Raw genomic sequence first — 24,500 nt, 5'->3', positions numbered from 1 at the left:
ACAAATATAAGACTCCTAAATAAGATTTAGATAAAATCAAAATATTAATTGAGAAGTACATATATGAAATTAACATTATAAGTGTAAAAAATTACAATGAAATGCCATTAGAAATAGTACAAACAAGGATAGAATCATTAAAGATACTAAAGATAATTATTGATCTAATTAAAATATTAATTGGCGTAAAACTAAAAATTAGTGCAACTAAATAACCGATATACTTGCACCTAAAATAAGACATCATTATAGCTTCCCTCTCACACTCTTTCTCTCCAATTTTCACGAAGGTGGAAAAAACAATAAGATGAAAAGCTCTATTAATGACATAATCTATAGTAATTATGTTTCGATATTATCATTAGAAATTTTTTTACAGAACTAACATATTTTATTATTGCTAAAAAAGATTATGAGATATCCACTTAAACAAGCATAATCATTAACGACGTACCCGTCCAGTGAATAGAAGCAAAATATGGGACGATGATTTATCAGACTATTCAAGTGGTAGATATAATTTTTACAGAACTTCACATATTTAACTAATTATAAATGAATCACTCTGTTCAAAGTGTAGATGATTCAGAAAGTTATGGTGAGCAAGTTTTCGGTTATAGTAGTTAAGAAAAATGATCTAAAACAACATTATATAAATTCTGTAAAAAATATTCTTAACATACAAATTTATTATATATAAGCAAACAGAATTAATAATCATAAAAAATTATTAATAACATAACAACAACAAAAATTTACATCAAATAAAAAATTCAGTCTGCGCTAAACCGCAGGTTAATACCTAGTTGCTTAATTAAAGAAACAAATATAAAACTCCTAAATAAGATTTAGATAAAATCAAAATATTTAGATAATTTTTTGTTGTTGTCATAAGCCTAATAGAATAAGTAATCGCTTAATTATATATATATGAGTATGTAATTAGAAAATTCACATATATATATATATAATTAAGAAAAATACTGCTTCAAAGGATTATAATTATTTTGGTGTTTATCTGCTTCAAGAAAAAAATAGTAAATGTGAAAAAGGTCAGACAAAAAAATATTACAAATAGTCAACCCATTCAAAACATTATGAAGATGCTTGAGTTAAGTCAAGTAATGCAGACTCACAAAACCGATATATCACTGCGATATGAGAATGTGTTATTAATACTAATTTATCCCTCAATGTATTATATATAGGGGCATTCTCAAAAATGCCCCTTTTTCTATACCTCTTTTTAAAAATACCCTTTCATGTTGACCATTTTTAAAACTACCCCTCTTTATATACAAAATGACCAAATTACCCTTTTTTGAGTGACAGCAAGAATGTACAGTCATCAAAATCAAAAATATTTTCCCGCCAAAAAAATTTCCCGCCAAAATCGAAAATTTTTCCTGAAAAAATAATTTTTTTCCCGCCAAAAAAAAATTTCCCGCCAAAATTGAAAATTTTTCCCGCCAAAAATATTGAAATTTATACCTTTTAAAAACATTATAAATGCTTTTAAAAAACTTTTAAAAGCGTTTACAAGGTTTTTAAACATATTGTAAACGCTATTAAAAACCTTGTAAATGCTTTTAAAAAGCTTTTAAAAGCGTTTACAAGGTGTTTAAAAACCTTTTAAAACCCTTTTAAAAATCTTATAAAAAATTTTACAAGGTTTTTAAAAACATTGTAAAAGCGTTTACAAGGTGTTTAAAAATCTTTTTAAAAACCATAGGAAAACCTTTTAAAATCCTTTTAAAAACTTTTTAAAACCTTTTAAAAACTTTGTAAAAATCTTGTAAAAACGTTTACAAGTTGTTTAAAAAACCTTTTAAAACTCTTTAAAAAATCTTGTAAAAGCCTTTACAATGTGTTTATAAGGTTTTTATAAGGTAGAAACCTTATAAAACCGTTTAAAAACCTTGTAAAAATTTTTTGGTGGGAAAAATTTTGACGGGAAAATTTTTTTGTAAAAAATTTGTATCAAAATTTTTTTGAAAAAATTTTTTTTGGCGGGAAAATTTTTCGAAAATTTTTTGGCAGGAAAATATGTCGGAAATTTTTTGGCGGGAAAATTTTGTTTTTCTTTTTATTGAATAAAATAATTTTCATCTAAGGGTAAAATGGCCATTAAAAATTAAAAGAGGGCAAAAATAAAAATGGCCAGAAAAGAGGGTATTTTTGAAAAGGGGTATATCAAAAGGGGTATTTTTAACAAATTCTCTTATATATATATATATATATATATATATGAAATCTCTACTTTTTCACATAGAATCTTTATATATATATATATATGAATTTTTTGATTATCAATTTGTTCCAGCTGGATATATTTACTATGCATACAGCCATTCACATATACAGAAATCCAAAGTGTTAATTTAACAGTTGATAAATTATGAGTTTAAGCCATTTGGAAAGATATCTTATACAAGTAAAGAATCTGAACATATTCTGAACATCTCTTCAAACTAACTATTGAGATATGGTTTGAAGATAATTCAAAACTCTTAGCTGTTGCTTACAGAGAATTAGATCATGACTATGGTTGGATTTTATTTTATTTATTTTTTGCTTAAAGAGATAGAGGTAATAAGATCTAGATAATACCAAAATATTTAGATAATATTTATATTGTTGTTTTATATATTGTTGTTCCACAAGATTTAGTGAAGAGATTTACTTTTGAGATAATTTCCAAATTTAACAAAGAGAAGTTAGTCTATATGCGTTTCTAAGTTCTAGCAATATTTGAATTGACCATTGTTAAGTCAACTCCACGGTTAATTAACATATTAAATGAAGGATTTGGCATTTGTTATCAAAATATTTTTATAAAAGTTATAAAAATTAAGATTTTTTTTAAAATAGTTTTTGTCTAGAATTTTTTCGTCTACCGATGATCAGTCCATAGATATTGCTGAGTTTATAATTATGGCGATATGAAAATTTGTATTTGTGAATAAAATGTATATATAGATTTTAAATTTTAAACGCAAAAGAAAATGAGAGACATTGTCTTTGCCGTTTTTGAATTTAGAATTTGTAAATTCTGTTTAAACCATCAAACTTTAGCACTATCGTACTAAAATGAAAAGTTAAAAAGTTTATTTCACATATTAAAGATACAAAAATATTAATAAAAAATAAAGACGTACGCCCTAATCCAATAGGAACATGCAAATCATTTGAAGCAAGACTTTACACATTACATATCTTCTTTTAAATCAAACCTAAAAGGGGAACCCATCTCACAAAAGCTTATGCCATCTAGATGTTCTTGAGTTCTTCGAGAAGACCTGATATAATTAATAATTGCATTAATCATATAAGTTTAAATAGATAAGCGATGTTAGCGCATTATCTCGTCGGTCACGTTACATGAGATCAAAAAATCAAATTTTGTTTGATGCATTTCGTTTTCTGATACGAATAATTCTAGTGGGAAGTATTATATTTAGGTTTGTACGTACATAAACACACGTTGCAAGAAAAAAAAATCATTTAGAATTATTTGGTAAATAACTTGTATACCATTTGGAATTACGTCATTACATTTGTCTTTCAAAACCTCAAAACAAACATATTTTACCAAAAATATCATCATATAACGGAAGCACTATACCCGCCAGTTTTAATTACGGATTAGCTAAACTAACAAAATTTAAGAGTTGTATCAATTGCCTATATGATTAATTATGTCTATCAAATCACTTTTATATATCGACTAAGGAAAGAACATGCAGAAATCTGCTTTCCATTTGGTTTTCCTTAACTTTCGAAATCAAAAGAGATTGAATTCCAATAGTCACTTTCACTCATAAAAAGAAGTTTTTATTTGACTCATTGGCTTTTGGTTGATTGTGGCAGAGTTTGTTGTTTTATGACTAAAAGAGTTCAAACTAGTGAAACACAAAGAAGAGAGTTTCATATCTCGGAGTTGAAATACTAAACATAACAACTAACAAGTGGAGAAAAAGAAAATTAAAGCAAAAAAAAAAATTGGAAAGAAGAGAAAAAGTGACTTTTTCTTTTCTTTTGCTTTTAAGGAAAGAGCCAAACAGCTCGCTCGCATTGGTCCTTGACGGCTTTTACGATGTACAACCGAGTTTTTTCTTCTTCTTTTCAGATAAAAGTTGTTGTCTTCTTCTTATATACATGCACGATTATATTATTGCTTACGAAGTATATTATATGCGTATCCCATTCAATTATTTAAGATAAGAGAAAAGACATTTTTATACTTGCATGTAATAATAATATATAATAGATATTGGTATTGATGGCTGCAAATTTCTAAGATGGGAAAGTACATTGATCGGGATTAGCTATAGCTAGCCTATAGAATGTTGACATGAGCATTGATGTTCGTCCTTACGTGGTTTGGTCTTTCAGTCCACATCATGAGACATGAGTTCATGACAATTATATTGCTCGAAGAAAGCATTGTTTTGGGGTCTTAGGATACTGTTTTTGGTGAAAGCTACATTTTTATCTTCGTGAATATAACTTAAAACTCTCAATAAACCTTATTAATGACCGAAATTTCTAAGATAAGACGCAACTCAACGGGAGGCCTATGACATGTACATGCATGTTCCTCTTATAAATCATTTCTCCGTAGTACTACTACTACTACTATTCATTTCCATGATCTCTCTCGAACACGTAATAGTTTGTACTCTCCGGCTATACCACCTCTTTTTTTGTTTCTGATTCAACCACAACAACTTTTAGTTGTGTCATATTCTAGAACTGCCTTGCCTACAGAACCAATTTATGCGATTGTTAACTATCAATGTTTCCAATTTTTCTTTAGTAACCATGCAAAACAAAAAACCGACTGATACTGCTTAATACCTTCAATATGGTTCGTATTGAAAAAGATGAAAACACAAGAAATCATAAACAAAGTAGTACATCTCATTCTCATGATTCAAAAAAAATGACAAAGAGTGGCTTTTTTATTCGGAGGAAATCAATTGTTTGTAACCAATATATTACACATGTTCCGAATAAATTTGAGGAAGATACACATGAGGATGAAATCAAGTAAACAAAATCGACGAAAAAATATGTTTTAATTTTGATTTTGTTTTTTTTTTTTCCAATTTCCTAAACTATGGAATGCATTTTTTTCTCAGCAATTTGCATTCAAATAAAATACTCTTTAACAATCCATTACATTTTCTGAATGAATGTAGAAAATGGTCACCCGAATAAATTTTATTCATGATGATCTGATTTTTTAATCAAGAAATGAGAAAATAATCCCCACCCTCCAACCAAGAATATTATTACAACTTCGGAACTAAATCAGCCAAAAAGAGAAAATATTAATTAGGTGAGAACTCAATCATCTTCTTCTGCTGATTCAAGTTCTTGTAAAACTTCTTTATAAACGCATCGGCTGCTTTGTCAACATGTCCGTTAGTCACGTCACCATCTTCCCGTAGCGGAAACGGTGAGTCCGTTACCCGTAAAGGCCTCACCGACGGACTACTCCGTCCAAACCCTGACAAGTAAGGAGATAACGCCGTCAAGGCCTCAATGGACAAAGCCCCCGGCGTGTTACTTCCCTGCTGGTCATGATCTCCCACGCCGTTCAGCAGCTCAAGGACGGCTCTGGAGGCGGAAGTGTCGTCGTCGAGGGTCGGTGGCGCATGGCCACAAGAGAAGAGGCTGTTGTGGTGATTCTTCTTCTTGAAAGCGGCAATGTTAAAGGGGAATGAGTAGTTAGGAGTGTCGCTGCAGCTAAACTCGTATTCTTTCCGCGGCAGGGCCGACGTGACGGTTGAGGCTGCTGGGACGCGGCGGCGGTTGTGGAACATGAGATTCTTACCTCGTTTGAGAGTAGCGTTAAAGTCAGCGAGGAGCTTTTGCTTAGAAATGCCTTTGTGTAACATGTACATGACAAAACGTACGATGTTCCATAGCTTCTTGCTTATTGGTATATTCTTCTCCATCTTTAGAATGATAGAGAGAGAAAGAATGAGATTATTGTATTTATTTTTTTTGGCTTTGATATTTGCTTATGGACTAAGGATCAGTGTGTGTGGGATTTATAAAGAAGAGAGAAAGAGGCAGACTTTTCAACAAAAGAAGTACTTAAACGTGGAACATTACGCCAACATTTTATTTATGTTGTTAATTAGCTTTAGGGGTTTAATAACCAATATAATGGAAAAAGGAAGAAGAAAATTTTGAATTCTTTTATCAACTTTAGTTGTACTTTAGATTGCACTATGTATTATAGCCATCTATATATGGATATTAGGTCGTGCTTTTCTATATAAAATAAATTGGCATACATACAAAATTTTAACTAGTGGGGGTGTTTTTATAAGATGACTTGGCTTTCTACTATGATATTGATGGTATATACGCCTTTACAACTAACATCTTTTTATTTTTGAAAAGGATTGAATAAAAACACTATATTACTGCCACTGTTGCTAAACCTTTTATACTTTCTACTTTGTCTTAAAAGTTTAAACCCTTCACCAGATAGTTACCATTGGTGCAATGAGTGCCACAAATATAGGCATAAGGAAGAAAAAAAAAAAATTTTATTGATAAAGATGTTCCAATAAAGAAATGCAAATTTCAACCCAACTCTATACAAATTTCTGTAGTTAAACCCTAAAATATTTAATCAGTTAGTGAAATTTGCAAAGTTTAGTTTTAGGATTAACCCTATCACAAGATGAGAAATATTATAGATGGCTTTGGGTTATACGGGTGTAGACATTTTTACCTGCACAATGAATCTACAAATTCTCATCCGTTGCCAACTCGTCTGGTATTACCAGCCTCTCCATGTAAGCCTGTAGGCACAGCGAAGATAATTCTATCAAACCAAAAACTTGAAAATTTTCAAAGGATTTATCTTGAAAAACATTATAACAATTTGATTAATAATCCATTATTCTCCTAAAGCTAAAATGTGACCATGATTGATGCTTGTGAAGCAAAAAAAGGTGAAGGAGTCTTAACCTTTATCTTGACAGCATCAGATGGAGAAGGGTTTAAATCCAAAGCAGTGCCGAAATGTAACACAGCTTTGTCATATAGCTTTAGTTGTTTGTATATATTGCCAAGCAACGCATGGACACTGCTCTCTTGAGGAGCACATTCTTTGAGCTCTTCTAAAACTTTCTGGGCTTTGTGATAATCACCGAGGCTGGCTAATATGTTAGCCTTGTAATACTTTGGGAGCGGATTCTTCGTATCAGTGAGTTTAGCCATCTCCATCATATTCAACGCCTCATCGTTCTTCTGCAAAATATTATCTCAACCTTAATAGATTTTTTCTGAACTATTATCTTTTCTGCCACGCTTAGTTTCACAGCTAAATCTGAACATCACAATATATGATATAAGTAAGACTTGATGGGGAAGAGCGTATATTAGGTACCAACCTTTGACTCATGCAAAGCAATTCCATAGTAACACATGATGACTGAAGATCTTGGATTTATTTTAAGAGCCAGTTGAAATTGGTGTTCCGCAAACTCGAATTTCTCCAGATGAAGGTAGGTCATTCCTAGACCGTACCAAGCATTATAGTGTCTTGTATCAATGCTCAGGGCCCTCCGGTAGCATCTCTCTGCACCCTCAAAATCTTCCAATGCAGCAAACCTGTGAAGCCAAGGTGAGACCGTATGTTATTACTGTACATGCATGGTTATATGCAGAGTAAGACACGCAGAGAGACACATAGAAAAGAATTGTACTCGTGACCACAAAGGGTATGCGCATATGTGAATCTTTCATTCAGTTGGATAGCTCTCTGTAACATTTTGAGAGCAGAATCATGGTCCTTACGCAAACTGTAGCAGTTCCCAACAGCGCACCTGCAATTCACATTGTTACCAGTCATTACAGAAAAAAAAATCCAAGCAAAGAGAAACTATGCAGTTTCAGATTTTGAGATTTTGAGATAATATTATGCTAAAAACTGGTTTCTGTTTACGGGTTCTGGTTAAAGCCTATAGGTATTAAAGTCTTAACGCAGACATATGTGGTTGACTCTAAGAATGATACCAGGATTCTGGAGATAGGCGGTCAACTGAAATAAGCTCCTGAGCCAGATAGCCCAACCTCATCTCTTCTTTCAGGTGCTTCAAAAACAAAGACACGAAATCACTAAAAGTAAAACAATAACATAGAACTCCCTGCAAGTGGATCTCAAAATCAAGTTCTAAATGCTGACATCGCAACAGGTAATTCTCAGTCAACATCATGTTCAAGAGTTAGTTCGGGGACAGTTCATGATATATAGCAGGAAAATTTGTAAATATTGACAACATCTCACATAAAGAACCGTGGAGTACGTATCCATTCCTTCCAAAGCATAAGGATACTTTTGATGAGCAAGAGTAAAGGTAGAGTCAGCGTTGAAGTAGTCTTGTAGCTCAAAATATGCTTTTCCAACCTGTGTCAAAACGTTTCTCATTTTTTAGTTTCAGCGCCAACGAAAGGAAAATAGAAAAGGGTCAATGAACTAATATGATCATTTAAGCTGGCTTAAATTTCCAATAAAACAGCGCTCAGGAAAAGCTACTCATATTATCACCTGGGAGAGAACCCAGTGTGTATTGTATTGTTTCAGAGATAGCTTTTGATATACCAACAAAGCTTCCTGCAGTAGTATCGAATTTTGTTATTTTGGCTTAGACATGGATAGTATAACTATTAGGCAGAGTATTACAGTTGAAGAATATGAACCCATACGCACATTGTCTTAATAAAGTACCTGACAGTTGTACATAAGTAAATGCCTGTGGCCATTTCCAAGAATTTTCAGAAGGTTTAGCACTTCCGAGATTCCAGATATGAGGCTGGAACTATCAGGGGAAGATTCACTAGGATTTTTATTTTCCTCATCATCAACAGAGCTTCCAATGTCACTTATAGACTGGCCTGACGTCGTCGCTGAATCATTTATGAAGAACGGTAGCCGGAACCGCCGGACACATATGGTCAAGTCTTATTGTCAATTTGTCATATAAAATACTTAAGCCACCTAAATACTTTTGCATCATTTATTCTAACTAGAGATCTAACTTTTTCCTCAAAAGAATTCAGAAACTATAAGCAGTTGATGCTCTGTAGCCCGGTTGGGAAGACATAAAATACAAAATATAAGAGGAAAACGTTACCTTCCTTGCTACTTTGGATTCGGCATTTTTCAACCATCGAGGAAAGAGAAGGTACACAGTTTGACTCGGAAGGTGAAAGATGTAACCGATATGAATCTTTACCATATGACTGCGACATAGGAATCTTTTTCTTTGCTGCTATTCTAGCACTACGGCGACGCCCAGACCCTTCTGTAGCCTTCAAGATAAATAAAGTAAAAGAAGACCAATAAATCAAGTAACTTTAGATGATCCAGCCATAGAGCTAGAAGATAGAAACAAGGCGGCGAAGCTCTATGTTAGGATATTTGCAATGCTAGATGATCACTGTTCGCATATGCAATAATGAGAAGACGCTTATGCAAAGAAAAATTGAAAGCACTTAGAGCTCATTGCAGATATAAAACCTCTGCTGACATTTCTTCACTAAATTTTATTCGGCGACCTCCATGTACAGACATCAAAGATCCTTCCACTGCTGAACGAAGCATATTCTTATGAAGCAGAGGTGGTGGAGCATCCAATACCTAAACAATATAGATACTTAAAGATAAGGAGGCATCTTACAAACGTCTCATTACCTTATGAAAGGAATAGGTCATCAAGCAGATTACAGACATTCAACAACTACGATTTTAAGCTAGAAACAGTAACTAATACGTTCTCAATCTAGGTCGACTTAATTATATCACCTGTGAAATCACCGGAGAAGGTGTGTTCAAGTCCCATCCATTTGTATTAAGTTGCCTGTCAGTATCTGGCGGAATATCTGCTCCAAGCTGCCTAATTTTCAGATCTTGTTGGTTCTCTCCTGGAACATGTTCTGTTCGCCATAAACTTGTATCTCTTGAGGCCTTATCAAAATCTGTAAGCTGGTCTATGTTTGCTCCTTCTGAGAAGTTTATTCTTTGCGTGACAAAAGTTTCCTGAAGACGCTGGAAAGCATTATTTCCGAAAACTGTTGAGGCTTCTTCAGCGGCACCTGAAAAGGTAATCACAGAACGCCATTGCAAAGAAATAAATCTGTTGCCCCATATTTCCAGATGGAATAACCAAAACATAAACTGATAAATACATAACTCATACAGAGCTTTCACTTACCTAAACTACAAAGTTCTCTATATGCTTCCCAACACAATGGGTCAAATGACAATGCCATCCTAAACTGTTCTATTGAACTGTTCTTCCTCCCAGCATATCTGGAAGCATGAACCAGAGAGTAACACACGTCAGAAGCTAATACTATTAGCCTTAGCAAATCCATATAAACTGTCAATATTGCTGTTTTCTCTCTTTGGCATTCGGATTCTGAAGCATACTTAGACTAAAGATGAACTGCAGCATAGGAAAGTTGTTCCATTGCAGTAAAAGATGCAGTAAATTAATAAGCTTGTTACAGCATCAGTATACAAAAGACAGAGAAGTACTACATACGAGAGCCAAAAATATCTTATATAGAACTTGCAAAGCAAAAAAGCCGTCACCTATATACAAGACCAAGAAGATAATGCCCAGCTGCACCACCAGGAACCTGCATGTTACAAAAAAAGCAGAAGTCACTAGTCAGCAATTGCCAATTTTCACTCCCGAAAAGGACAATAACATCCTTGCCATTGGAATTTCAACAGATGTTTCTCAAAGTTAAGCTTGGAAAAGCAAAGTAAAAAAAAGCAATGCCATATACTTCATCAACATAATCTTCACTAGGCAACAACGCGGCTTCAGCCTCTCCAAAAAGATCCAACTTAAAGCATGAGAATGCAAATAAGTACCGAGACTGAGGCGTTTTCGAACCTTCAAATTTTCACAATGTAAAAAACAAGTTTAGTGTTTTCCCAACAGATGTAAACAATCAATATATGAGATGTTTAAATATAGAAGAATCCAAATACCTTTGAGGATATAATAAGCACTATAAGCTTGACTGTTACTCAAATAACACCTAGCTAACAATTGCAAGTTCACCTGCATAATGAAAAGTAGTTGCTCACCAGAATCACAGAACTAAGGAATGTGAAAAAAAAAAATCCAAGTCAAAACAAATCTCAAATTGGCTAATATCTCTACTAAAACATAAACCTAGAATTCCAGATACAAATACATAATTGAGAAATCGAAGAACAAAAATTCACAAAATCAAGCCAAATTGAAGAACTCATAATTCAGACCCTCTCGATTCCAACTGCATCGGGAGAGAAAAAAAAAAACCTAGAACTCGACACCGTCTAAATCGAGAAATGTCTACTCTGGGTCAGAGCTAGGTAGATCGGATCAGACCGGAAGAGTAAATGAAACAACAATGTGATGTGATCGAAGCTATACGATTGCGAAATTGGGATACATACCTCAGAGGGGAATTCAGCGAGGAGACGTTCGCAGAAGAAGATGGCATTGGTGAACATAAACTGGCTAAGATTTTTCTCGACACAATTCGCCAGTAGATTCTCCATTTTTTCTGATGAGACGAGACAATCGATATGTGATATGTATCCTCGGAGGCTGTGTAAATGTAAAATGTCTCTCGTCTAGCAAATCGCGCGCCGCTAAAGTTATTTCAAAAGCTTTTGACCTTTCTCACGCGATGAGCGTGTGCGTGTGCGTGTTTTTGTGAGTTGTGTGACCCAAAGTGCCCCTTCTGCTTTTTGGCGGACACCACACCACAAGACCACGTTTGGCGTTTTAAGAAATAAATCGCGTTTTTGTCTAGATTTGAACTTGCAGAAATGGAAATAATGAAATTCGGAAATCAGGGTAAAAGACACAAAGTGAAGTAGGATTTGAAAAAGAAAAAAAATAAAGATTTGAAAGCCCCAAATAAGTAAAAATTTCAGACAAAGACAATTTTGTACCGAACTAACAACGCAATTATATTTTATAAACCGTTAGAATCGAGCGAAAATTTTTGTTTTCACCCTTTAAACAACGATGTATTCTAGTTAAAAGATTTAGCTTCTCTAAAAAAAAATTTATGAAAGCAATCTCAAAATCTCTCTTTAATTAAGTCAAGGAGATATGCTGTCAAAAAAACAATTAAGTCAAGGGTAAGATGCATTCATGATATAAGAATGGACGATTATCTCTTGTGCCCTTTGACCAAAAGTCATATTCGCTGCTACCCTCCAATATTCTAAGTATCCTTTGACATTTTGTTGACCAATTTGTATCATTTTTGCCCCTGAAAAATAATAAATAAATTAAATAAAAAAGAAAAGAAAAAAACATGTGGAGCCCACCAACTCCAATCGGCCCGATCCCACCAGCATCCTCCCCTCCAATCGGGATTTTTCTCTTTTCACTCTCAACTGGACGTCCCTTTCTATTTCACTGGATTCAATTAGAGCTCTGATCCTATCCCAAAGCAGAAGATTGAAGCTAAAGATTAAAGTTGAGGTGGTTTGTTATCCTTTTTGTTTTCATTATACTCGTTTATAGTATATAAAAAGTTGTTGTTGTGTTGTTCGTCCTTAATATAACAAACAATTAGGGTATATTGTGTGGAGATTTAGGAATAAGATTTAGCTTGAATGCTTATAGGGTTTATTCTCAATTGTAATAATAGTCGATATGGGTTAGATTTTGTTGATACTACGTGAATTTATACAGTTCAATCGAGCTGAATCATAAAGTTTTTTTTTCTGAAATTAGTAGTTTCGATGTAGTACAGCTGCTAGATTTGGTACAACTTATAAGGGTACAACTGTTATTACTTGGTATACATGATACGGGTACAACTAATATGACTGGGTATACTAGATATGGATGCAGCTGATAATACTTGATATACCTGATACATGTACAACTGGTAATACTTGGTATACCTGATACAGGTACAACTGGTAATACTTGGTATACCTGATACAAGTACAAATGGTATAACTAGGTACAACTGGTAATACTTGGTATACCTGATACAAGTACAAATGGTATAACTAGGTACAACTTCGTAATACTATTTACATGACAGAGATGATAATGTGATCTTTTATCGTATTTCAGGTAACAATGAATAATAATCGTCTGATCATCATTATTTATGATTATGGGGGATATTATGCAACAAACGGAAATGAACTAAGATGGAAATCAAGAGGAAAAGTTCATAAAAAAGGATTCTATCAACGGGAAAACATGGACGCAAGAAAAAGAAAAATTCGAATAGGAGTTGGTTTGATAGTGAGGGTTCTCAGGCATAATTGTTTTTTTTAAGTAGTATCTTGTTTGGACAACTAAGTAAACCTTTTTTCTTTATGGTACAACTTGACCAAATTGAATTTGTTTTCTGTTATATTAACATGCGGTTGTCTTACTTAAAAAGAACAACATTTTTAGTTGATTTATCAAAAAAATAAGTACATATAATATAAGTTTTACTTAAAAATAACAACATTTTTAGTTGATTTATCAAAAAAATAAGTACATTTTGCAATAATATACAATTTTGTTTTACAATTATGATACTTGTAGAAAACTATCAACAAAAATAATTTAATAACAATACATACATAAAAATAATTTACTTTAACATTTTCATTATAGAATTCATTGTATTCTAGATTTATCATGAAACACCTTATACTTTAAAGGTTACTTCCTCATTGTAAACTACATATAATTACAAAAGCTAGAAAATTTTTGTTTGACAACATATAATTGCATGTACATGTGCCAAATATACATTAATTAACTAAAATTATGTGTGCAACTAAAAATATTTAGATTTAAACATGGTATAACTAAAAATTTTTAAAAAATCAGAAGTGTACAACTTGTCACTATGGGTACAATTTCAAAAATAGGAACAACTTGTGCATTTTGACGGCTACACGTGTACAATTTGGCGGTTGGACAGGAATACATGAGGATCACGTGTTTGTTGTGTGAACCCAAATTTTCAAAATTTAAAATTTTGGTAATTTGAAATTTTGGTTGTGCAATTGGAGGGATAAAGGAATTATGGGCTCCAACGAATTATAAAAAAATCCAAACAACGATTAACAAAGTATAACTTGTTCTTTGTACTAGTATAACTAAGTACAACTAAGTATAACTTGTTCTTTGTACTAGTACAACTAAGTCAAAACTTGTCTTTGTAATAGTACAACTAAGTCAAAACTTGTCTTTGTAATAGTACAACTAAGTCAAAACTTGTCTTTGCATTATCTAGCTTGGCTTTGACATCTTCATATTTTATTTTTGATCCAACCCCAAAGTACTGCCCAACAAAGGTTAAACTGCCCAAATCTTCCTTGAAACGTGGATACTCATGACAGTATAACCCAGAAATGATTGCCATTTCTCTGAGAGAATACCGGATGGTTACACCGTTGACCATGAACCAACATTCATTTTTCTTTTCTAAACACGCCATGCGAAGCAAGAACATCCACATACCCATCAACTTATGATTGGAGTCTTTGGGCATATGAAAGAAATGCTTGAACTGTGGGTGCAATAGGAACCAATCCAACTCGTCTTGTTGTAGATGACTTCCCAATAAGTTCACCGCCTTCTTAATATAACACTTTCCAAACAACTTGAAAGGCTTCATATACTCGGTGTAATCGAAGTACCTATTAAGAGGTTGCATTACTTCAACATCATCCTCAGATTCCTGCAAACAAACATATCAAGTTATACCAAGTTTTACTAAGTTATGCTTTTAAAAAACGAATTTCATATATCCAGTTTCTACTTAATTGTTCAAAGTTTAGGTACATACCGACGAATCCTTATCATTTGACTCAGTTTTATCTGAATCACCTTCGAAATCATCTCCACAAGTCTCGTCTTCTTTTCTTCTTCTTCCCGAGTCTCTTCTTCTTGTACAATTGATGGTCCAATGTTTGGGTTCTTTGTACGTGCCATTGCAATTCTTCCACAAACAAAAAAAAGAAAACAAATTCGATTAACAATTGCACTCGAATTATAATCTACTTACCCAACATTAACAAAATCGACAAATTCAATTTACCCAATATTCAATTGTTTTCAACATAAAATTGAAAAAACACAAACAGAACTCGATTTACCCAGATTCGAGTTATCCCTAGTTGTACTAACACTGGGAACTTGGAGGGAGAAGAAAATTTTTACTTAATGCGATTTTGAAACTGTTTTCGTTCGGAGTAAGGTTCAAAGAAAAAATAAAGCGGAGAAAAAGGGTCCGAATTTTGTGGGTTTGGATGGGTGGGGGACGTGAGATGGGTGGTTATGGTAGGTTGGGTATGTAATTTAGAAAAAAATGTTAAGGGTTAATAGTCTTTACCCATTTTTTCTATTTTTTAAAATTATTAAATAAATTTGATTTTGGTCAAAGGAGAAAGTAGAATACAATTTTTGGTCAAAGGGTACTAGAGATAATCGTCCTATAAGAATTCTCAACACTTTAAGGTTGCTAACTATGCTAGAGATTTATGTTTATATTAGGATGCTAACAATGCTAGACTCTAGAGATTGATGTTTATGTTATCAATTTAAATCCTCATACTGCATATTTATTAATGACATGAAAAAAAACTACAACAATTTTTATTTGACATCATTATGGATGATTAAAATGACATTAACCCTCTATCCCAAGTGTCATCCAATTTTATATGTTGCAGAAAAAAACTTATGGGCCGAAAACTTTCAGATAGGCCCAAGTCTAGTCCATAAAACACGGCGCTATTTTGCAAACGCGAGGCTAATTTCGTCATTCACTGGAAGGCGCTTGAATTTAGCGATTTTAGAATCTTTTGGTTTCTAGGGTTTCAATTCATTTTCATCCCTCCGCGCCCATAAGCTCGAAGCTGAGCTTTTCTACAGGGAATAGGAACACCAATCATCATCTGCATCCTCAGGTTTGCTCTCTATCTCTCTCTATTGATCCATTAGATAGTGTAACTACTCTTCTCTTTCGATTATTAGCGTGAATCTTACTGCCTTCTTCCTTGATTTAGCGATTCGAGTTCAAAATCCAGTGATTAGTGATTTCAATCGCAAGATTCATCTATTTCGAAGCAATAATTTTGCTCTAACTATGAAATCTTGATCGGATTAGAGTAGTTTAGTTGATGTTGATGAGCTTGTTTTATGTAATTGTGCTCAAAACTAATCGATTTCTGTCTTTGCAGGGAGATATAAAGATGAGTACTACAGCTCACAGGACTCCAAAATCAGGGAGGCAATCTCTGCTTTTTCAAGATTTAGCTTCTCCAGTTTCAGCACGAAGAGGGAAATTCTCAAGCCCGGGGCAAGCAGCTGCGGTATCTGCACTATGGCGTGAGAATTTCGGAGGATCAGATCTTCCACCACCTCCAATGTATACTTTGGATGACCGGTCTGATTTCTCTCCTGAGTCAGGTATTGCTGACTACTCAGCGTCTCCAGATGCCAAATCTGACAAGAGAACGCCTTTCCAGAGTTCTGGGAAAAATATTGTAACTCCTGGTAAAAGAAAGTTGGAAGCAAGCCCATCTTTTTCTCTACTGAATGCACAACAGAGTGGGAGTCCGAGTTGGTGGTCGCAGTCAAAGGCTGGTGGTAGTAGTAGTATGGAGCAGGATGATAAAGGGAAGGGATCTCCTGTTGAAGGTGTGGTTCAGCCTGGTGCATTGGTTACTCTTCCGCCGCCAAGAGAAGTTGCTAGACCTGAGGTTCAGAGGCAGATCATACCTACTGGTAATCTTGATGAGGAAGAGTGGGTCACTGTCTATGGGTAAGGCTATTTTAGCTTTATTGCTCTTTACTCTGTTTATCTGTAGTGCTATTACTTTTCTGTTGCAAATGTTCTTGATTTGCCAACATTCTTGTGTCTCTGAAACATGGTTAGTAACTGGCACTTGGTAGTGTTATTAAGTGCCTTATCTGGTGTATGTCCTCCATGTTTTCGATCTTAGAGAAATGTTCCTTATAACTGCTGTGTTTACCTCTTCATTTGTCAACCATCATGCGTCTATGTAATTCTAGGTTTATTAAGTACTTAAATTATGCTAGTGATGCTCAAGTATCAGCTGTTGATTGTGATTTTATTTTTGGGCATTGTGGATTCTGACTCTTTATATAGGTAATAAATGCCTTGTCTTGTGTTTTTTTCCCATCTTTTTTATCTTAAGAACTGATCATGATAACTGCTCTCAGATTTTCTCCAGGTGATACAAATTTGGTACTGCGGGAGTTTGAAAAGTATGGTATGATCTTGAAACATGTTCCTGGTCCAAGCAATGCCAACTGGATGCACATCCTTTACCAGGTTACTCTTCTTCCCTTCAAACCTGTTCGATGCATGATGATAAGCATTCATAGTTATTCTAGACGAGTGTCATACATGATAATCTAATCAATTCTTCTTTATAAAGGAAACTATGGAACTGAACAGTGGTCTGTGTATATGATGCAGAACCGGTCTGATGCACATAAAGCGCTGAACAAAAGTGGGATGATGATAAACGGAGTGGTAATAGTAGGAGTGAAGCCAGTAGACCCGATACAGAAGCAAGCGTTAAACGAGAGACTGAACAACCAAGGATTCACGCCTCTACCTCCACCATTATCCACCAGAGACACTGCTCGACCCTCATCTCGTCTTCAGTACTTGCAAAACGGTAGCGCTTTCTCCCCTCAACCCAGCGGTGGTGCTATGGCCTCCCCATCAAGGTCGATGGTCGCAAAGGTCTACGACTTGATGTTCGGTGTTTAAAGCTTCTTTGGTTGTCATTTCCCAAGTGGTTCATCTATACACAAGATTATTTGAAGTTTTTGAGAGCAGAGTGGGTAGGTAAATGTAGAGCGTGATCAAAATTCAAATTGTGAGAGGTGTTTTCAAAAATTGTCTTTGTATTGACGACAGCTAAAATTCGGTACAAATCTGATTAGAAAATACAAAAGATCTGTTTTATTGTTTGTTTGTATTTGAGCAGACTGAGGTCATTCCTCGTGCAGAACGAACAACCATTACGAATTCTTGAAAGACACTGATTACATAGACCTCACCTCACCTGAGAGAAGCCTCACGGGTAGTGTTTTTGTTTTGAACTTTCCACTTGAAAAACTAGCCACGTGTCTAGCATGTTGAGCTTATAAATCCCGTCTGTGGCGTGGCGTGGCTCTCGTGTAAATTAATTACAAACTCAAAATGGCGAAAGCAGCAGAGCAGAAACAAAACTTGACCGTTGTGACTGAAGAAACGAAGCTTGATATCCGCGACGTGGTGCACACAGCCACCACTTACGGCAGAAGACGCAATGACGTGGCAATGGTTGCGCTAAGAGCTATGTGCATGGCTGTATCGGCGGTTGCTGTGACGTTAACGGTGACAGCACACGAGACTAGCATGACCACTCTCTACGGCTTCGAGTTTCAACTCCACGCCGTTTGGTCACTCTCAGATTCTCTAATGTAAGCCAAATTCCAATTTCATAAAACTCATATATATAAGTGAAATAAGTGTGACATATATATTTGAATGCTTTAAACAGATATCTAGTGGTGGTTTCATCTGCAACGGTTCTTTACTCGTTGATCCAACTTATCACAAGTGGAACAAGACTGATGAGAAGATCTCCAGTGATCCCGACAAGAACACAAGCATGGTCTTGCTTCATTGCAGATCAGGTATTTGGATACGCGATGGTGAGTGGAGGATCTGCGGCTCTAGGAGTAACGAATATGAACAGAACAGGAATCAGACACATGCCTCTTCCAAACTTCTGCAAATCTCTCGGTTTCTTCTGTGACCATCTCGCATTCTCCGTCGTCTTCTCCTTGTTCGCGTTTCTCCTCCTCGCCGCTTCTTCTGTTCTCGACGTTCTCCGTCTCTCACGCGACCGTTAGAAACAATAGTTACTGTTTTACCCTTTTGTAACTTTCCTTCATCGTCTTGTCTGATGTTTTTTTCATCATTATAATAATTATTAATTACAGTATGTATTAATTTTTGGAATTGTTTGTTTCAATCGATGTCAGCTTAAAACTTCGAATTCCAAAGTTGTTTTGAAATTATGTTTGACCAAGTTCCTTATAAACGACAAAATAATTCAAACTAATTTCCGCGTCTTGATTAGAGAAACCGCGACTGGATTTAAAAATTTATGAGCTAAATGGGCCTATTGGGCTTTCTTTAAAAAGCCATTTTAAATGACCAAACTGTTTCTGTATTCTCTGTTTCTTCTATCCCCATCCCTTCGCCTGAGAAATGAAGCTCTTCTATACGTTTTAATGGCGAATCAATCTCTCTCGACTCGCTTGGTTTATTGCAATCCACTTCTTCTAAGTTGAATTCATCTTTACATCATGGCTTGTCGTTTTCCTCTTCATTCGTCACCACCTTCTCAATTCCTTTCACCGGAGAACCGTCAGAGATTCACCAGAAACTACCCTTCAATTTCATGCCAAACCAATTCAGCTACGAATGATGATGGTGATGAGAACGAGAAAGCCAAATCAACCCAAGTCAATCTTCTCGCAATACCCATCACACTCACTGTAATCTCCGCTTCACTGGCGCAACCGTCACTCGCGGCGGCGAAAGTATCAGAGAGAAAGAGAACTCAGAAGAAACCTCAAGAGGCTTTGACTCTTGAGCAGCTTAAAGCTTGGTCTAAAGATCTTCCTGTAGTTACGAATCGTATACCTTACACTGACATTTTGAGCTTAAAAGCTGAAGGTAAGCTTAAGCATGTGATAAAGCCTCCTAATTTAACTTTGCGGCAAAAGGCAGAGCCTGTGTTAGTAGTTTTAGAGGATTCTAGAGTATTGAGGACTGTGTTGCCTTCTTTGGATGGTAATAAGAGGTTTTGGGAACAATGGGATGAGTTAGGGATTGATGTTGCGTGTGTTAATGCTTATACTCCTCCGGTTAAGAGGCCTCCTGTGCCGTCTCCTTATTTAGGGTTTTTGTGGAGAGTGCCTGCTTATATGTTAACATGGGTTAATAAGCCAAAGAAGGAGTCTAAACGTGCTGCTGAGTTGAAGAAAATGAGGGAGGGTTTCAAGAGGGAGAGGAAGGAGGAGCTTGCGAGGATGAATGAGGAAAGAGAGATGATGGAAAAGAAAATGAGGGCGCAGAAGAAACAACAGGAGAGGAAGAAAAGGAAAGCTGTTAGGAAGAAGAAGTACGAGGAATCTTTGCGTGAGGCGAGGAGAAACTATCAAGATATGGCGAATATGTGGGCGAAATTAGCTCAGGATCCTAATGTGGCTACAGCTCTTGGATTGGTGTTCTTTTATATATTTTATCGTGTGGTGGTGCTTAACTATAGGAAGCAAAAGAAGGATTATGAAGATAGGTTGAAGATCGAGAAGGCAGAAGCAGATGAGAGGAAGAAAATGAGGGAGTTGGAGAGGGAGATGGAAGGTATTGAGGAAGAGGATGAGGAGGGTGAAGAAGGAACAGGTGAGAAAAATCCATACTTACAGATGGCTATGCAGTTCATGAAATCAGGCGCACGTGTGAGAAGAGCATCAAATAAGAGGCTACCTGAGTATCTGGAAAGGGGTGTGGATGTGAAATTTACTGATGTTGCTGGGCTTGGGAAGATTCGTCTTGAACTCGAGGAGATCGTTAAGTTTTTTACTCATGGAGAAATGTACCGCAGGAGAGGTGTCAAGATTCCAGGTTCGATGTTGTGAAATTTTTTGCTTTTCCTTATATCAATAAGTATGTGGTGTGAACTTATATATCCTTTTGCTGTTTGATCATTTCTTCAATTTCGTGTTTTGCTTCAGGTGGTATTCTTTTATGTGGGCCTCCTGGGGTGGGTAAAACTCTACTGGCAAAAGCTGTAGCTGGCGAAGCAGGAGTGAATTTTTTCTCTATCTCTGCATCTCAGTTTGTGGAAATATATGTTGGTGTCGGTGCTTCTCGTGTCAGAGCATTGTATCAGGAAGCTAGAGAGAATGTGAGTCTTGTAACTTTGCTTACATGTGTTGATCGTGGAACTTAATTCTCACCTTCAGTTTCATTTATCAGATAGCAAAGCAATACCTCTTGGCTGATTTTCTGAATGATTCTCATTGTATAGTGAGGTTTCAGTATATTTCCATATGCTAATATTAAGGTGGTCTCTCTGCAGGCTCCATCTGTTGTCTTCATTGATGAATTAGATGCTGTTGGAAGGGAGCGTGGGTTAATAAAGGGTTCTGGAGGACAAGAAAGAGATGCCACTCTTAATCAGGTTCCAGATATTTTAGATTGCATGTAATAGTCTTCCTCGTTTTTCTAAGGGATGAAAATTTTATTCGTTTTTTGTGTGTTACAGCTCCTTGTTTCTCTAGATGGTTTTGAAGGAAGGGGAGAGGTCATTACCATCGCGTCCACAAACAGACCAGACATTCTGGATCCTGCGCTTGTGAGGCCTGGAAGGTTTGACCGCAAAATATTTATCCCTAAACCTGGTCTTATTGGACGGATGGAAATTCTTCAGGTAATGACTTGGTGTATGTGTTTTTGTATTCTTAAACTTGTAAATTTGCAAAGTTCTTCCGCATTGTAGAGTTTTTGTCCTTCAGTTCAAAGCTACATCTTTGTTTTGGTTTTGCTGTTTAGGTCCATGCTCGTAAGAAGCCAATGGCTGAAGATTTGGACTATATGGCAGTTGCTAGCATGACAGATGGCATGGTTGGAGCAGAGCTTGCCAATATCGTTGAGATAGCAGCAATTAATATGATGCGTGATGGAAGAACAGAGGTGAGATCAATATTTTTAGTTCGAATCGTATCTGCTTTTGCTTTTGGATGGGTTTGGTTTCGAATGTTAGGATCGTATACCAATGGATTAAGCTCTTGGGCGTTGTGCTAGAGAAGCAGCTTAGGCTAATAATAAGTTGAAAAGTTTATTTTTAATACCAGTGAGTAAAGGACTGAGAAATCATATATTCTCTTTAACTCTAATGCAGTTAACAACAGATGATTTGCTTCAAGCTGCACAAATAGAAGAAAGAGGAATGTTAGATAGAAAAGACAGAAGCTCCGAGACATGGCGACAAGTAGCTATAAATGAAGCTGCTATGGCTGTTGTAGCTGTGAACTTTCCTGATATGAAGAATATAGAATTTGTAAGTTTCGAAAGTCTTTCTTTTCCCTTCAAACCCTCCTTACTACATTGAAGCTTTAACGTTCTGTTATGCGGCACTGTGACATTTCGATGACTTTGACCAGCTTACAATCAACCCTAGAGCTGGTAGAGAATTGGGTTATGTCCGCGTGAAGATGGATCATATCAAATTTAAGGAAGGGATGCTTAGGTTTGTGGCTTTAATTATACAGATTTATTTTCTTGTGGTGTCTTTACATTAATCTAAGTCCTTTTATGGTCTACTGGATGCAGCCGACAATCCATCTTGGATCATATCACTGTTCAGTTAGCACCTCGAGCTGCAGATGAACTATGGTATGGTGAGGATCAGGTGAGAGATATGATCCCCTTTAACCATGACAACGCATCAGAAACTTCATCTAGATATGATCTCTGATTTTACTTTTCTCCAGTAGTGTTTTTTTAGTTACCAATCTTTGCTAATGATTTGTTCCAGTTAAGCACGATATGGGCTGAAACATCAGATAACGCAAGGTCAGCTGCTCGATCATTGGTTCTCGGTGGTCTCTCTGATAAGCATCATGGCTTGAATAACTTCTGGGTAGCTGATCGCATTAACGTAAGGCCATAACTTAAGTTGTTGTACTTGGTTCAATATTCAGAAACAAATATCATCTTTGAATACTTGGATTTTCAGGATATTGATACGGAGGCATTGCGGATATTGAACATGTGTTACGAGCGTGCTAAAGAGGTAAAAGAGACTTCTAAGTCGACTAAATCTGTATTACAGCATTCTCCTTTTTATATAGGTTCTGTTTAATATAATTTAACAAAATGCATGCACCAGATTCTTGGAAGGAACCGGACGCTCATGGACGAGGTGGTAGGGAAACTGGTTCAAAAGAAAAGTCTTACGAAACAAGAATTCTTCACTCTTGTTGAGCTCTATGGCTCCATCAAACCAATGCCACCAAGCATTCTTGAACTCAGGAAAATCAAACGGCTTGAGCTTGAAGAAACAGTGATGAAACTAGACATGACTACCGCGAGAAACAGTTCATAAGATGAAAGAGAGAGACACAGTTTGTGTCAAACAACAAACATCATTATCAAAACCAATTAAAGAGGCAATGAGCTTTGATCTTTTATTTTACATTTCCTCTGTAATCTTAGTGTATGGTTAGATAATTCTTTGAGCTTCAATAAATAATTCCCATTCCCCCCATCCATATTGAAAGAATGGTCAATCTTTAATTGCTTGACATACTGTCATGATTCATGAACAAATTATGTAAAGCATGGGCCTAATTAATTAAGAAAGGAACTGAGAGACATTGAAAAATGGCACATGGTAAGGTATGATTTTGTGGATATTCTTTTAGGTGAAATAGCAAAGTTGATGAAAATCAAAATCAAGTAAGAGTCCATAGGTTGGTCGATAAACACATAAAAACTATTTGATTATATTACAAGGCAGATAACATTTGACTTGCAAGATTTGACAACTAAATGATATTTACGTATTACCAATTTTAATTCTTTTTATTATTTTTTTACTTAACCTCCTTATTGGCCACCTTACTGGCTTAGTCTCTATTATTGATTCCCCCACCCAACCATCTCATTTTTATTTACATTTTTATCAAAGGGACTTCGAGAAGTAAGCACGAGATAATGATTCAACTAGTTTTGTCATATAAAAATAATCTCTGTGAATAGTTTCAACACGATTCCTTTGGGTTCTTTATATTAAGTGCCAAAATTAAAAATCTTCTTATACAACGGTAGGAAAAAAATTGAATTCGTCAAAAGAAATTGACAAAAACAAAAAGAGGTCCACAACGGCAATATTTGACTCTTCTCTTCTTCTCTGGTTTGCTCGTTTTCAGTTAAATTAGTATATTTAAAGTTTAAACCAAAAATAAACACGCTCAAAAACTAAATATTTTTTTAAAAAAAAAAACACTCGTGTTTAAGAAGACTATAATAATATACAAAATTAAAATAAAAGAGATATTTGAAAATGGAATTTGAACTGTAATCCCACCTTTTATGAAATTCAAGTGCGTTTTTGTAGTTTGAATTATTCGTTTTATATTAACTTTTGGCCAATTGTTTCATTAGTTTGATAAAAACAAACGAATACAAGAATTTAGTATGAATATATTATTCTACTATGGGTGGAACCCGTGACCCTAAAAAAAAAAAAAAAAAAAAAACAAAACTACTTTATCCGTTATAGTTCTGTTGGTCGGAATAAGGGATTGAGCTTTTTATCCACTCTGTGATTCTACGTTGGTTATTCTAAGCGTTTATAATGGCAGAGGAGCTTGTTCATT

At 35.2% G+C, this 24,500-nt stretch overlaps 5 protein-coding genes across 7 annotated transcripts; 3 read left to right on the top strand and 2 right to left on the bottom strand.

Moving 5' to 3' along the window:
• Positions 1–5,195: 5,195 nt before the first annotated feature.
• LOC104745963 (uncharacterized) lies at positions 5,196–6,552 on the bottom strand. Its single transcript, XM_010467353.3, has one exon. It carries the CDS (start codon positions 5,964–5,966, stop codon positions 5,337–5,339), a length of 630 nt encoding a protein of 209 aa, XP_010465655.1. The 5' UTR covers positions 5,967–6,552; the 3' UTR covers positions 5,196–5,336.
• On the bottom strand, positions 5,196–12,033 carry LOC104745962 (cell division cycle protein 27 homolog A-like). Of its 2 annotated transcripts, XM_010467352.3 has the most exons (17): positions 11,489–12,033; positions 11,036–11,108; positions 10,828–10,937; positions 10,628–10,674; positions 10,245–10,342; positions 9,836–10,125; positions 9,551–9,670; positions 9,165–9,342; positions 8,759–8,937; positions 8,579–8,644; positions 8,318–8,437; positions 8,047–8,123; positions 7,737–7,856; positions 7,422–7,641; positions 6,997–7,278; positions 6,758–6,827; positions 5,196–5,966 (listed from the first exon to the last, which is right to left on the bottom strand). In XM_010467352.3, the coding sequence occupies exons 1-16, from the start codon at positions 11,591–11,593 to the stop codon at positions 6,771–6,773; spliced, it is 2,142 nt and encodes a 713-aa protein (XP_010465654.1). In that variant the 5' UTR covers positions 11,594–12,033; the 3' UTR covers positions 5,196–5,966; positions 6,758–6,770. The 2 variants fall into 2 exon arrangements, with proteins under 2 accessions (XP_010465654.1, XP_019092572.1); XM_019237027.2 differs by lacking the exon at positions 5,196–5,966 and having other exon boundaries at positions 6,550–6,827; positions 6,997–7,275.
• A 3,791-nt stretch (positions 12,034–15,824) lies between these two features.
• On the top strand, positions 15,825–18,023 carry LOC104745961 (nuclear pore complex protein NUP35). 2 transcript variants are annotated; one of them, XM_010467349.3, is made up of 4 exons: positions 15,825–15,985; positions 16,259–16,842; positions 17,265–17,376; positions 17,524–18,023. In XM_010467349.3, exons 2-4 carry the CDS (start codon positions 16,271–16,273, stop codon positions 17,821–17,823), a joined length of 984 nt encoding a protein of 327 aa, XP_010465651.2. In that variant the 5' UTR covers positions 15,825–15,985; positions 16,259–16,270; the 3' UTR covers positions 17,824–18,023. The 2 variants fall into 2 exon arrangements, 1 of the variants encoding a protein (XP_010465651.2); XR_015582233.1 differs by having other exon boundaries at positions 15,837–15,985; positions 17,276–17,376.
• Positions 18,024–18,159: 136 nt separating this feature from the next.
• On the top strand, positions 18,160–19,121 carry LOC104745960 (CASP-like protein 3A1). The gene is made up of 2 exons (XM_010467348.3): positions 18,160–18,521; positions 18,602–19,121. The coding sequence occupies exons 1-2, from the start codon at positions 18,259–18,261 to the stop codon at positions 18,954–18,956; spliced, it is 618 nt and encodes a 205-aa protein (XP_010465650.1). The 5' UTR covers positions 18,160–18,258; the 3' UTR covers positions 18,957–19,121.
• Positions 19,122–19,233: 112 nt separating this feature from the next.
• LOC104745958 (putative inactive ATP-dependent zinc metalloprotease FTSHI 2, chloroplastic) lies at positions 19,234–23,386 on the top strand. Its single transcript, XM_087488422.1, has 11 exons — positions 19,234–20,739; positions 20,850–21,022; positions 21,197–21,298; positions 21,383–21,547; positions 21,670–21,810; positions 22,019–22,177; positions 22,281–22,366; positions 22,450–22,528; positions 22,655–22,777; positions 22,856–22,912; positions 23,009–23,386. The coding sequence occupies exons 1-11, from the start codon at positions 19,416–19,418 to the stop codon at positions 23,222–23,224; spliced, it is 2,625 nt and encodes an 874-aa protein (XP_087344548.1). The 5' UTR covers positions 19,234–19,415; the 3' UTR covers positions 23,225–23,386.
• The last annotated feature ends 1,114 nt before the right edge of the window (positions 23,387–24,500 follow it).

This window comes from Camelina sativa, chromosome 15 (assembly GCF_030686135.1).
Source record: "Camelina sativa cultivar CO46 ecotype springtype chromosome 15, ASM3068613v1".
In the NCBI taxonomy this organism is placed as follows: Eukaryota; Viridiplantae; Streptophyta; class Magnoliopsida; order Brassicales; family Brassicaceae; genus Camelina; species Camelina sativa.
Note: the sequence above shows the minus strand (reverse complement) of the source record. Positions and strands in the feature narration are given on the sequence as shown.